A 13,293-nucleotide genomic window follows, 5' to 3' on the forward strand; every position below is an offset into this window, starting at 1 on the left:
ACTTTCTTAACCTTCTAGCTCAAACAAGGCAAAAGCAATGGAAAGAAACTATCTCCAAACTGAACTTCACACTTTCCAGTTGCAAAGTCTAGCAAACTATTAAGAGATTGAGTGGAGATTCTAGGCTGGTCAAGAAGGAATACCCAGCCACAGCAAACTCCACCACATCCCAGCTGGTAGTCAATTGCAGAGCTCCTAATCAAGACAAAGCTTTCAGTCACACAGTTAAAATGATGGTTCCTGAGAAATGGCAGGTTCAGGGAGTGGATATGAACCCAATGACGGCTTCTACTCATCAAGAGCTCAAGCTGGCTATACATCAACTGTGGCCAAATAAGGCTCCTAGACTAGATACCATTCACATTGAGTTTGTTTCTCAGTTGTGGTCAATCAGCAAAAACTGGCTGCTTCGAATTCTGAATTGTACTGAGAATTGCAGTATTCCAAAAGCCTGGTGCAGAGCAGAGGTTGTAGCTGTTCCCAAGCCAGGAAAACCATTGACAGACCCAAAGAGCTACTGACCGATTTCTCTGCTGTGCATCAACTACAAGCCAATGAAGAGATTAATCCTGATGTGGATTAATGAGGTAGTCAATTCTCAGCTACCTCGCTTTCAGGCTAGATTCAGGAGGGGACGATTCATCCACGATCAGGAACTTTGTCTGACTCAAAATATAGAAAATGCATGAGAGTCTGGAAAAAAAGTTTGTGCAGTCCCTATTGACCTGATAGTAGCCTCTGACACTGTGTGGCATGTTAACTTGCAGCATCTTAGCAGTCAGCCTATTTCTTGTAGGCTAATGATGCAGTTCATCTGAGAAATGGTTCACAGCTGAAACTTCCTCCTGTAAATTGGGGAGAAAAGCCAGTCACCTTAAAATGTCTCCATAATTGTATTCCACAAAAGTCAGTTTTGGCTCTCATTTTGTCCAAGATATACACATTCAATCTCCCTGAAACACAGGCCAAGACGTATATGTATGGTGAGAACATCCGTATTGCTGACACTGGAAATAATTTCCACAGGATCAAAGGGAATCTCAGCCAACGTAGATATTCTGACAATTTAATTCCAGCAAAGGAGACTAATCCTAGTGAAAATAAAACAGTGTCAATTACTTTCCATCTAAACAATCATCTTGCCAATTGACCGATCTCAATCTGTGTCCATGGATGACTGCTGACATTCCATCCAGTTGTCACATACTTGGGAGTAAAACTCGACCATAGCCTGACATACCAGTCCCACTTGGAACACCCGCAAATGAAGATTTTTTCCCATACCGCCTTGATATGAAAACTATCAGGAGCCTTCTGGAGAGGAGACCCTTCAGTCCTTCTTTCATCTGTATTGGCCTTTGTGCTTGCTCCAGCTGAATGCTGCTCTGCAGTTTGGGGACACAGGTGTCACACTCAACTTGTTGACACTGAACTGAATTCAGCAACTCATATTATTAGCAGCTGCTTGAATTATAGACCAATTTTCACACATAGCTCTGCCTGATCTTTGATGAGTTGCCCTTTCCGTTAAATCTACCTACCTGGACATCTGTGACAAATGAAACCAACCCATTACATCTCCAATTGACTGATGCCCCATTCTCAGACAGGAAAAACACAGTACCAACTCAAAGGTCTGCTTGTATTCTGGGAAGGAATCACACCCCTGTGTGACACCACAGCTGATCACTACTCCCCTTACCTATGACAGCACATGCATTCTTGAATAAGAGTGCTGCTGGCCCTTTACCATGCTCGAATGATCAGCACTGCCAGAGAGCTGAAAACTACGTCCTTACAGAGTAGAAGCATCAGTGGGAAAGACAGTCTAAAACTGTAAATAAATGTATGAGTCCATCGCTGCACCTGCCTCCTTGTCTACTTGATCTTAGATCCTGGACCAGCTCAACAGGGTACTCCGTGGATTGTTCAGAGTTGCTGAAACTACACTCTGGCTTAGCCTGGTTTCTTCCCCATGTTGTGACTGGGAAAGCATTGCAGTCAATAACTCATGTAGTGAAGGGTACTCAACCCGACATCTGGAGGGCAGTTTACAACACAGCCTCGCTTGATCTAGCGGGCATCCTCTGGTTACGGAACTTGGACACTGAACTCTGATGTCTTCATATGAGAGAAAGAGAAGTGGCCAATTTCAAACGAATTGTAAAGGCACTGTTACACATTTGTAGGTCTGTGAAAGTATAAGCGGCTCCATACTAGACTATTTTATGTTTTGTGGGGATGTTTTACTAGGAAAAGCAACAATAGGGTATAAGTAGTAAGAGAAGTGTCTACTTTATCTGAGACATTCTAACAATCACCTGTTACTTGCTTTTCCTGGTACAATACCTTTTTGCCCCCTGAACACATAAATTACATGAACCACTTGTAATATGCATTATAATTTACCTCTGTATTTGGCCCAAAAAGCAGTGAGAGAACATGGGACTGAGAGCCGGGAACTCATAAATTCTAATCCTGGTTCTCACAAGGACACCTTTTGTGACCCTGGGCAAGTCACTTTTTCCGCCTGTAAAATGGGGATGACACTATCAAGACTAAATGGGCCATCCAACACCAGGGCTCATTTAATGGCCTCCTTACACCCACAAAGGTGCGACATGCCAGAAAGCACATCCTATCAGCTTGAATTCTGGAACAGATAGCTGACATGAAGATTTTTCATCTCTTTGCTGTTTGGTCTCTTTCAAGGGATGGAGCTAAGAAACAAAACACAGAGACCACATGGTTAACCTGGGTTAGCCCTAAAAAGACAGTGCTTTTAGAACCCTAGACCGAACTCATGTGCATATATATGCCACCTGCTTTAATCTGTAAATAACTCCCTTGTTTCTTTTTCCTAGTTAATAAATCCTTAATTAGTTTATTATAGGATTAGCTACCAGCTTTGCGTCTGGTGTGAGATCTAAGGTACAAACTGATCTGGGGTAAGTGACTGGTCTCTTGGGACTGGGAGCAACCTGAGTATTTTGTGATTCTCAGTGTAAGAGACCATTTATCACTAAGTCCAGCTTGCCCGAGTGGCAAGAAAGACTGGAGTGCCCAAGAGGACAGTCTGTGACTCCATGGTAAGACTGTTACAGTGATCCAGGAGTTAATATTTGTTACTGGGTTGGTGAAACTTAATTACATAATATACCATCACTTTGGGGTCTCTGCCCTGCTTTTGACAGTCTGCCCTGAGGTTGGCACTCATGGTCATGATCCACTCCCAAGAGTATGACAGCCCTTCAGTTGGAAGTTTTAATAACTGCGTTGATACATGAGCCAGACTGCAGTTCACTCTCTCTTAGCCCTAAAGAAACAAAAAAGCTAACTGGAGTGAGGAGGGCTGAAAAAATATTTTTGTCAGCGAATTCAGCAGATATGACCCTAACACACTGATTTAGTGTGTGTGGCCATGTCTGTCTCTAACGTTTGACCCAGTAACTGTACAGACTGCTATTTAACTGACACCTAAATTAGTTCTCTTTTAGCGCAAGCAATCTATGCTTCTGCCCTGGGGTCACAGATAAAAACAGCATCGCTATATACATGGACCTAGTTCATTACACACACAGAGCAGAAATCCGTTGAGTGATTTTGTTTTGGCAGTCACTATACTGAACATACTTCAAAATTTAAGTTATTAGGGCACGTTTCTTTTGTTCCCACCGATATTATTCTAAATCAATTTGCTTGCTTTTAAGCATGGAAACGCGGATGAGAAGATCCTTAAATCGATTTATCAGTTGGCTCCAGCTTTTTGATTTGTTACCTCTCTCTTCTATCCTCAGTTCCTGCCAGGTACTCCTGCATTGTCTGATCGACCTTCTTCTGTACAATACTGTGAAGCCTTCTGCGTTCATTGTGATTCTCCCACTGACTGACCTGCAGACCTCTGTTGTGAACCTTTGTGAAAGCCAAGTATTCAAGACGTTCTTTTTCTTTACGTCTGCATTCCAAGATGAAACATTCAGACTTATCAGGTTTAGGAAACTTGGCCCTCTGTAAAAGAAAACATGTCTTTAACAATGAAAACAAGATCAATGGCTCTCTTTTAATTTATCATCTCAAGCAGGTAACGACCAATCACATAGCGGGTATTAATAGGAGTTCAAAGTAATGTTAAATGTAAAATTCAAAAACTACACTTTTCAGTAAATGCAAGCCACCATTCTAGGAAGGACTAGATAGCTAGGGGTTAGGCAATGGGAGTAGGACCCATTCACCTCTAGGTCACAGAGACCATGGTTTACTGTGCTGATTAATACTAACTCACTACTTGGGCTCTGTCCACATTACAGCCTATGTCTGCATAATTTATGGCGCTCAGGGTTGTAAATAAACCACCCCGTGAGCAACATAAATTACACCAACATAAGTGCTTGTATGCACGGTGCTACCGCTTCTCCCACTGACGTAGCTTCTGCTACTCATAGATGCAGATTTCTTATGCCGATGGGAGAGCACTTGCCCATCAGCATAGAGCGTCTTCACCAGATGTGCTGCCTCACTGCAGTGCTGTATGTATAAACATGGCCTTAGTTTTACTCTAGACTTTTCTGCCTGCATCCATTTGTGTCTCTTGTCATATACTCAGACTGTAAGCTCCTTGGAGCAGGGACCTTCCTTTATCAATATGTGCTGAGGTCCTGGTCCAGGACTAAGGTTCCTAGTTGCTACGGCAATACAAATGAATAATTATAATGATAATAAGTTGCTCTCATCTGACAACATGGTTGTGGCCAGTTACCCACAACACCATAAACACTGCAAAGCCCTGCGGGCAGCCCTGATATTTCCAACCAGAGTCCCACTGCCCTTTGCTGTAATGCAGGGGAGAGGCTGAGTTGCCACTGACCTGGTGACTGCATTACCATGTCCCTGGCTCCAGGAGCCCCCCAACCCTGCAGCGGAAACATCATATACTCTGGGGTCCTGCCCTGGGGTCTCGGCACTCCACCACGCACCATACTGTGGTGCCTGCCCTGCACCCACTCCCAGGGTGCTGGAACAATGAGAGCCATTGAACCAAACTGTAAACCCTGGATATGATGGAAACCACCTCAAGGCCGGGGGGTGCAGCAGCAGCACCCCTAGTACCAGCACCTGTGGCCCCTCCCCCGCGCCCAACACCGCACCTCTGTGCCTGCGCCCACTCCTGCCCCCCAACCCACCTCCCACCGCACCTCTGCGCCTGCACCCACTCCCGCCCCCCAACCCACCTCCCACCTCACCTCTGCGCCTGCACCCACTCCCACCCCCAACCCACCTCCCACCTCACCTCTGCGCCTGCGCCCACTCCCGCCCCCAACCCACCTCCCACCGCACCTCTGCGCCTGCGCCCACTCCCACCCCACCTCCCACCGCACCTCTGCGCCTGCGCCCACTCCCGCCCCCAACCCACCTCCCACCGCACCTCTGCGCCTGCGCCCACTCCCCCCCCCCACCCACCCCCCACCTCACCTCTCCCAACCCACCTCCCACCTCACCTCTGCGCCTGCGCCCACTCCCACCCCAACCCACCTCCCACCGCACCTCTGTGCCTGCGCCCACTCCTGCCCCCCAACCCACCTCCCACCTCACCTCTGCGCCTGCGCCCACTCCCTCCCCCAACCCACCTCCCACCGCACCTCTGCGCCTGCGCCCACTCCCGCCCCCAACCCAACTCCCACCGCACCTCTGCGCCTGCTCCCACTCCCGCCCCCCAACCCACCTCCCACCGCACCTCTGCGCCTGCGCCCACTCCCGTCCCCCGGCCCTTCGTCTGCGCCTCACCAGCGCCACTGAGTGCGGGGTGGGGCCCGTCACCTCCCGCGGGCGCCGGCTCCACTGGCCCAGCATCGCTCTCCCGGCCGCCGCTGGAACCGCGGGGAGACTGCCCGGACTCCGCCGACACTTCCGCGACGCGCGACCCGTTGCTATGACAATTGGCGGAGAACAGCGGAAGTGACCTCACGAGAGAGCGCTCTGTGAGCCGGACCCTGCGGACGACGCGACAGCAAGCAGAAGGCGCATGCGCACGAATGGGCGGTGCGAAGGCTAGGTATGTGGGGGAACACCCATGCAGCAGTGAGCATGCGCATCTTGCCTCACGACGTTGTGATTCGAGGTGGAAGCCGAGGCCTGGCGTGGTTGCTAGGTGCCCGCAGTCAGTGCTGAGGGAAGCAGGGGGCGGGGCTACCACTGTCAGAGCAGGGCCTACTGCAGGGAGGGCAGCCTGAGTCTCCTGCCACTGGGAAAAGCTTCAGGCCAGGCTGCCACCGTATGCCCGGGGCGGGGTCTGATCTACACACTGCAGCAGCCTGCTTCACTCCCCCCGTCTGTCGGGCCACTGAGCCCTGGCTCCTGTCACATCCAGCATGTTCCCACCTGCACACACACCACTGCCCCTGGACACGGGGCCCTGCTACCTCCCGCCCCTCACCAGCACACACAGCACCACCATATATGGATGCACTGACCACAGGGCCCTGCCACCACCATTCACCCACCAGCCAACACATCACCACTACCATGTATGGGGTTGTCGAGTCCAGGGTGGTGGTACCACCATACTCCCACCAGCACACACTGCCACAGCTCATGGGTAATAAAAGGTAATAATTGGAGATATACCAATCTCCTAGAACTGGAAGTGTTAGCCAAATAGGCTCGTTCCCCCTGGAGCTGTTCCAATTACCCCAAGGAGGCACGGAGAGACAGGGGGACGGTTACCAGATTCTTTATTCGGTCAGCTGATCGGGTGTCCCTCTCGGCTCGCGCCAGAGAAAGGAGCACACCATACAGGCCCGAAGCATGTCCTTTTATACCCACGAACAAACAACTTAACGTGTCGAATTCTGCTAACCTATGCATTCTTTACATTTGTGTCTGGCAGAAATTAGGGACCATCTGTTCGCCTCCCCCCTTTTCTTCGCATTCCTTCGTTATGGTTCCTCTTTCCATACATCCTCTCCCATGGGCAGGCACATCTGTTTAATTCATTCCCATTTTTGGTATACATTATATATATCTTGTGTCCATTTGGACGGGGGTAGCAACTGGAGAAACAAGAGGGGAAAATGACAAATGCCTGAGCATATATTTGGCTTAAGTATATATCTGGCCCTTTTGTCTAACAGAAGGGACCTTGAAAGGTCATTGAGTCCAGCCCCCTGCCTTCACTAGCAGGACCAATTTTTGCCCCAGATCCCTGGGTGGCCTCCTCAAGGATTGAACTCACAACCCTGGGTTTAGCAGGCCAATGCGCAAACCACTGACAGGGCTGTGCGCCACCACTATGTTCCCACCAGCACACATGCACATACTGCTAACATGAGGCCACCAGGCCTGGAGCCTCATCACCACCATGCTCCCATCTTCACACATGCACATACTGACAACATGAGGCCACCAGCCCTGGAGCCTTGTCACCACCATGCTCCCATCAGCACATATGCTGCCACAACATGATTTAGTTGGGTATTAGATCCTGCTTTGAGCAGGGTGTTGGACTAAATGACCTCCTGAGGTCCCTTCCAACTCTATGATTCTATGAACATATGGAGCATTGCTGCTAACACTGTGCTCTCACCGACCCATGTGTTACCACTGTGTATGGAATTAGCACCCCTAGGGCACCACCACTGCTACCCTCATTATGAAAATGTACATTTATGTGACTTGCCTAGAGTCACACAGTGAGTCAGTAGCAGAGTTGGGAATAGAACCTTTATGTTCGCTTATGGAATACGTTTTACAAGGAATGTAATTTTAAAAATACTGTAGCTATGATCATCTACTTTGAATACATACCTATATATATTTGAGAGCTAATATCTAGGTGCACTTTATGTTTAGAATATTGCTTTTAGTTTAGATCCTTTTTCTCTGTAGATAATTCAGAATCTGAGCTCTTGTGTCAGTTCATGCTTAAACCAAGGTCCTATGTACAGAATTGTGCTTGCTGTTTTCATTTCAATTAAACTCCTTCTATGATGCGTTAGTGACATCTAGTGGCCATTTGATTCACTGTAGTTGTTCAGTTTGGAAATGCACAGGATGATACAGTATTTGAGGCAGTATCATGGCACAGGAGTGTAGAAATTACAAGATTAACAAAACAACAACAACACCCTACTAACTTTACTATCTTGTTGCAAGAGCAATATGTAGTCTCCCTAATAGAGAATGTCTCAGATATTAAACTGATACACTGCACTTGATCTGAGGCCTTGGCTACACTTGCAAATTTGCAGCGCTGCAGCAGGGTGTGAAAACACACCCTCTCCAGCGCTGCAAATGGCGGCGCTGCAAAACGCCAGTGTGGTCAAAGCCCCAGTGCTGGGAGCACGGCTCCCAGCGCTGTACGTTATTCCCCACAGGCAGGTGGAGTACGGACAGCGCTGGGAGAGCTCTCTCCCAGCGCTGGCGCTTTGACTACACTTAGCGCTTCAAAGCGCTGCCGCGGCAGCGCTGCCATGGCAGCGCTTTGAAGTGCAAGTGTAGCCAAAGCCTTAGCTAAAGAGACGCAAACATCTACTTCTCTGAAAATCTTCTATATATAAAAGCATTTGTACATTTTGTCAATATTCAGTTGCTTGTCTTCATATGTTGTGTTTAAATGGGTCTTTTATGTTTGACTGTTCCTCACTAGCTCTTACCTGTACTTATCAACTTCTTTCATATCCTCTTTACTAGGAGATAGAATTCCCCCTTTACTAATTCTTCCCTATAGATGTCTCGGCCTAAACCATGTGCTCCTTTGCACCAGTCAGTTTTCCCCCAGCCCTTAGCTTAAAAAAATGTCCATAACCTTTTTAATTTTACATGCTAGCAATCCGGTTCTTTTTTCATTTAGATGGAGCCCATTCTTCCTGTATAGGCTCCTCATTTCCCAAAAGTTCCCTGGTTCCTAATTGTTGATTAATATATGCTACGTGGCATACATATATACTATGTTGATAATATTACCCGAAATATATATTCCAAGCATTTAAGTATACTTATTATTAAGCATTATATAGCCCCAATTGGCCTGTACCTTTATTATAATCCTGTTCACTTATGCTATGTATCCCATAACACCTTGCAGTAGCTGAAATATGTTTTGGCTTAAGAAGATAGGTAAACTATCAGTATCAAGACATACAATTGTTTCCTTATACAAACAGAAAGTGAGTTACCCTCACAAACCTATTTATCCTGATACAGGCCTAGGAGGTGTCTTCACACACCTTAGTACCTAAAATGAATGTGCTCAGAAAAAGACAAGGTTTCATCGTCCCTTGGAATTCATGGGTTCAGAACAAAAGATAAAGGGGTACACCCTGGTACCAGAAACAAGGTAGAATGCTGGTTACTTTAATCCAGTTTCGGGTCATATATACAGCACCGTTTACTGATAAACAGAGTATAAAAATATGGCTTTAGGGATGTAACTTTAAGGGTCACACCTTCCACATAAGTAATATATACACTAAGATATGTGAACTAGATGTCTGGCATTAAATGAGGATATTGATTTAATAAGCATCGTGGAAACTTGGTGGAATGAAGATAATCCATGGGACATGGTAATACCTCGGAACAAAATATATAGGAATGACAGAGTAGGTTGAGCTGGAGAGGCACTATATGTGGGAAAAAAAGGCATTGAGTCAAATATAGTAAAAATCATAAATGAACCAAACTGTACAATAGAAGCTCTATGGACAGAAATTCCACACTTGAATAAGAGTATAGCAGTAGGAACAGGATGGCGACAGTGAGTTTGCAATACTCAGGGAGATTAGAGAGGTTACAAAGGAAGAGAATGCAATACTATTGGGGAATTTCAGCTATCCTCATAATGACCGGGTATATGCCACCTCAGGAAGGGATGCAGAAATAAAATTTCTGGACACCATAAATAAGGCTAAAATTTTGTCATGCATATTTTTAGTAAAAGTCACGGACAGCTCACGGGCAATGAAGAAAAATTCACAGAAGCCCGTGACCTGTCCGTGACTTTTACTAAAAATATGTGTGACAAAATGGGGAGCTGTGGGGTCCCCACAGTGCCCACAGCAGCTGAGGGAGGCCCACCTGTAAGGGCTCAGAGCTCCAGGGGCCCCTGCTCCCCGCAGCTAGGAGCGCCAAGGGCCTCCACCACCTGTGGCGTCTTGGAGCTCTGTGGCAGCCCTGCCACCCATGGCAGCCAGAAGCTGTGGGGTACCCCCTGCCAGCGGCGACTTGACAAAAACAGTACAAGGAACAAAAGAATACCACCATGGCTAAACAGCAGAGTAAAAGAGGTGGTTAGAGGCAAAAAGGCATCCTTTTAAAGATTGCTAGTCAAATCCTCCTGTAGTAAAATTAGACAGGCCAAAAAAGAATTTGACGAGCAACTAACAAAAGACACAAAAACTAACTGCATTTTTAAAGTACATCAGAAGCAGAAAGCCTGACAAACAATCAGTGGGGCCACTGGATGACTAAGGTGCTAAAGGAGCACTCAAGGAAAACAAAGCCATTGCAGAGATGCTAAATCAATTCTTTGCATTGGTCCTCACTGCAGAGGGTGTCAGCGAGATTTTCACACCTGGGCCATTCTTTTTAGGTGACAGATCTGAGGCACCGTCCCAGACTGAGGTGTCAGTAGAGGAGGTTTTATCAAACTGATAAAACAAATAGTAGTAAATCAACAGGACGAGATGATATTCACCCAGGAGTTCTGAAGGAACTCAAATATGAAATTGCAGAAAAACTACCTGTGGTATGTAACCTATCACTTAAATCAGCCTCTGTACCAGATGACTGGAGGGTAGCTAATGCAATGCCTCTTTTTAAAAAAGGTTCCACAGGTGATCCTGGCAGTACTATGCAAATTGGTTGAAACTATAGTAAAGAACAGAATTATCAGACACAGATAAACATGATATTTTGGAAAGAGTCAACATGATTTTTGTAAAGGGAAATCATGCCTCACCAATCTATTCAAATTCTTTGAGGGGTCAACAAGCACGTGGAGAAGGGTGTTACAGTCGGTATAGTGAACTTGCACTTTCATAAACCTTTGACAAGGTCCCTCATCAAAGCCTCTTAAGAAAACTAAGCAGTCATGGGATAAGAGAGAAGGTCCTCTCATGGATCAGTGACTGTTTAGAACCTAGGAAACAAAGGGTAAGAATAAATGCTCAGTTTTCACAGTGGACAGAGGTAAATAGCTGGGTCCACCAAGTATCTATACTGGAATCTGTGTGTTTCAGCGTATTCATAAATGATCTGGAAAAGGAGGTAAACACTGAGGTAGGAAAGTTTACAGAGAATACAAAATTACTCAAAATAGTTAAGTCCAAAGCAAACTGTGAAAAGTTACAAAGAGATCTCACAAAACTGGGTGTTTGGGCAACAAAATGGCAGCTGAAATTAAATGTTGATATGCACATTGGAAAAAATAACCCCAGCTATCTATACAAAATGATGGGATCTAAATTAGTGTTGTTACCACTCAAGAAAGAGATCTTGGAATTGTCATGGATAGTTCTCTGAGAACATCTGCTCAATGTGAAGCAGCAGTCAAAAAAAAAAAAAGCTAACAGAATGTTAAGAATCATTAGGAAAGGGATAGATAATAAAACAGAAAATACCATAATGCCACTATATAAATCCATGGTGCGCCCACACCTTGAATAATGTGTGCAGTTCTGGTCAGCCTATCTCAAAAAAGATATAGTGGAATTGGGAAAAAAAACAGTACAGAAAAGGGCAGCAACAATGAATAGGAGTATGGAACAGCTTCCACACAAAGAGAGGTTTTAAAAACTGGGACTGTTCATCTTAGAAAAGAGATGACTAAGTTGAGGTATGATAGAGGTCTATAAAATCATGAATGGTGTGGAGAAAGTGAATAAGAAAGTGTTGTTTATACCTTAATGTAACACAAGAAATAGGGATCACCCAAAGAAATGAATAGTCAACAAGTTTAAAACCAACAAAAGGAAATACTTCTTCACACAACACAGGCAACCTGTCAAACTCGTTGCCAGGGGATGTTGTAAAGGCCAAAAGTATAACTGGGTTCTAATAACAATTAGATAAGTTCATAGAGGATTGGTTTATCACTGGCTTTTAGCCAAGATAGTCAGGGACACACCTCCATGCTCTGGGTGCCCTTAAACCTCTAGCTGCCAGAAGCCTGGACGAGACAACTGGGGATGGATCACTCAATAATTGTCCTGTTTTGTTCATTCCCTCTGAATCCACTGTTAGAGACAGAATACTGGGCTAGACAGACCATTGGCGCTCACACTCTCCTGCTACCCTATTCACAGGTCCTTCCTGTGCCTCTTAGTTCTTTTCAGCCCATCCTCATCCATTAACTGTGTTGGTGAAAACCAGTGTCAATGAAGCTTTTCTGTAGTAGGCCTGAAAACTTTAATCGATCTAACAGGAACAAGGGACGTACATCTACCTATGTCAGCTAATTGCTTATTAGCTTGTTTGGATAGCTTATCAGCCATTTTGGCTCCTCAAGTGCATGCAGCTGTTTTTCCATGTATGCATCCATCAAAGTAGTATCTAGTAAAAGGGTCAACGGATGTCTTGTGTCCCCCTCAGAATGACAAACAATGAATCAACAGATGTATCTTGTTTCCCCCACAAAATGATATATATATCCTGCATACCCAAATATCCCCTAATAGATACATGTACAGGTTTCTACAGGTCAACCAAATGATGTAGAACATAGGCTAGTTGTTGATTGTTAATTATAAAAAAGGCCTTCGGCTTCTTGGGCTTTCTCTCTCTTCTGCTGGCACTAGCCGATCACACCCGCGCAGCCTGACCAAATCAATAAAGGTACTCATCTTCCTGTCTCCGTGCCTCCCTGCCTCCTTGGTGGTAAGCTCCAGCAAGAAATGGGAAATTTTACAACTGGGCACAACTCTTTTTACTGAGGTCTACTCTAGAGTAATTAATTGGAGTTTCAGTAACCATAGAGTTGGCTCAGCTGCTATTCCCCAGTTCACTGTCACACAGTGCCTTGTGACTTGGTGGCTAGCTGACTGGGAGATCAGACAGATGATGAGAAAGATTAAGGTCTTTGATTTTGTTAAGGAGTACGCTATCTTATTTTGAAGGAAGGCTTTGTCCCTCTTCCTGTGGTTCTTCCATACCAGAGGAAAAGGGTCTCTCCAGCCCACCCACACCTTGGAGCTCAAATCTAGGGCCCAGGAACAGAACAGTAGTTTGATTTTTCCTTTCAATTGTTCCAGCTCTGCCTTTACCCATCATGTTCCCTAAGAGAGACCCCTGAGTACAGGT

General features: G+C 45.8%; 2 protein-coding genes across 2 annotated transcripts in view; one reads left to right on the forward strand and one right to left on the reverse strand.

Moving 5' to 3' along the window:
* CFAP53 (cilia and flagella associated protein 53) overlaps nt 1–5,936 on the reverse strand; it is a 31,185-nt gene extending 25,249 nt beyond the window's left edge. Inside the window, exons 1-2 of the mRNA XM_039544297.1 lie at nt 5,782–5,936; nt 3,779–4,008 (exon numbers count right to left, since the gene is read on the reverse strand). Coding sequence (XP_039400231.1) covers nt 3,779–4,008; nt 5,782–5,847 — 296 coding nt within the window. The 5' untranslated portion in view covers nt 5,848–5,936. The remainder of the gene's footprint in view (nt 1–3,778; nt 4,009–5,781) is intronic.
* An 88-nt stretch (nt 5,937–6,024) lies between these two features.
* LOC120407930 (tetraspanin-36-like) overlaps nt 6,025–13,293 on the forward strand; it is a 70,503-nt gene continuing 63,234 nt past the window's right edge. Inside the window, exon 1 of the mRNA XM_039544299.1 lies at nt 6,025–6,049. The gene's annotated coding sequence lies outside the window, so the exon portion shown is untranslated. The remainder of the gene's footprint in view (nt 6,050–13,293) is intronic.

Source organism: Mauremys reevesii, linkage group 6, assembly GCF_016161935.1.
Source record: "Mauremys reevesii isolate NIE-2019 linkage group 6, ASM1616193v1, whole genome shotgun sequence".
NCBI classification, from domain to species: Eukaryota; Metazoa; Chordata; order Testudines; family Geoemydidae; genus Mauremys; species Mauremys reevesii.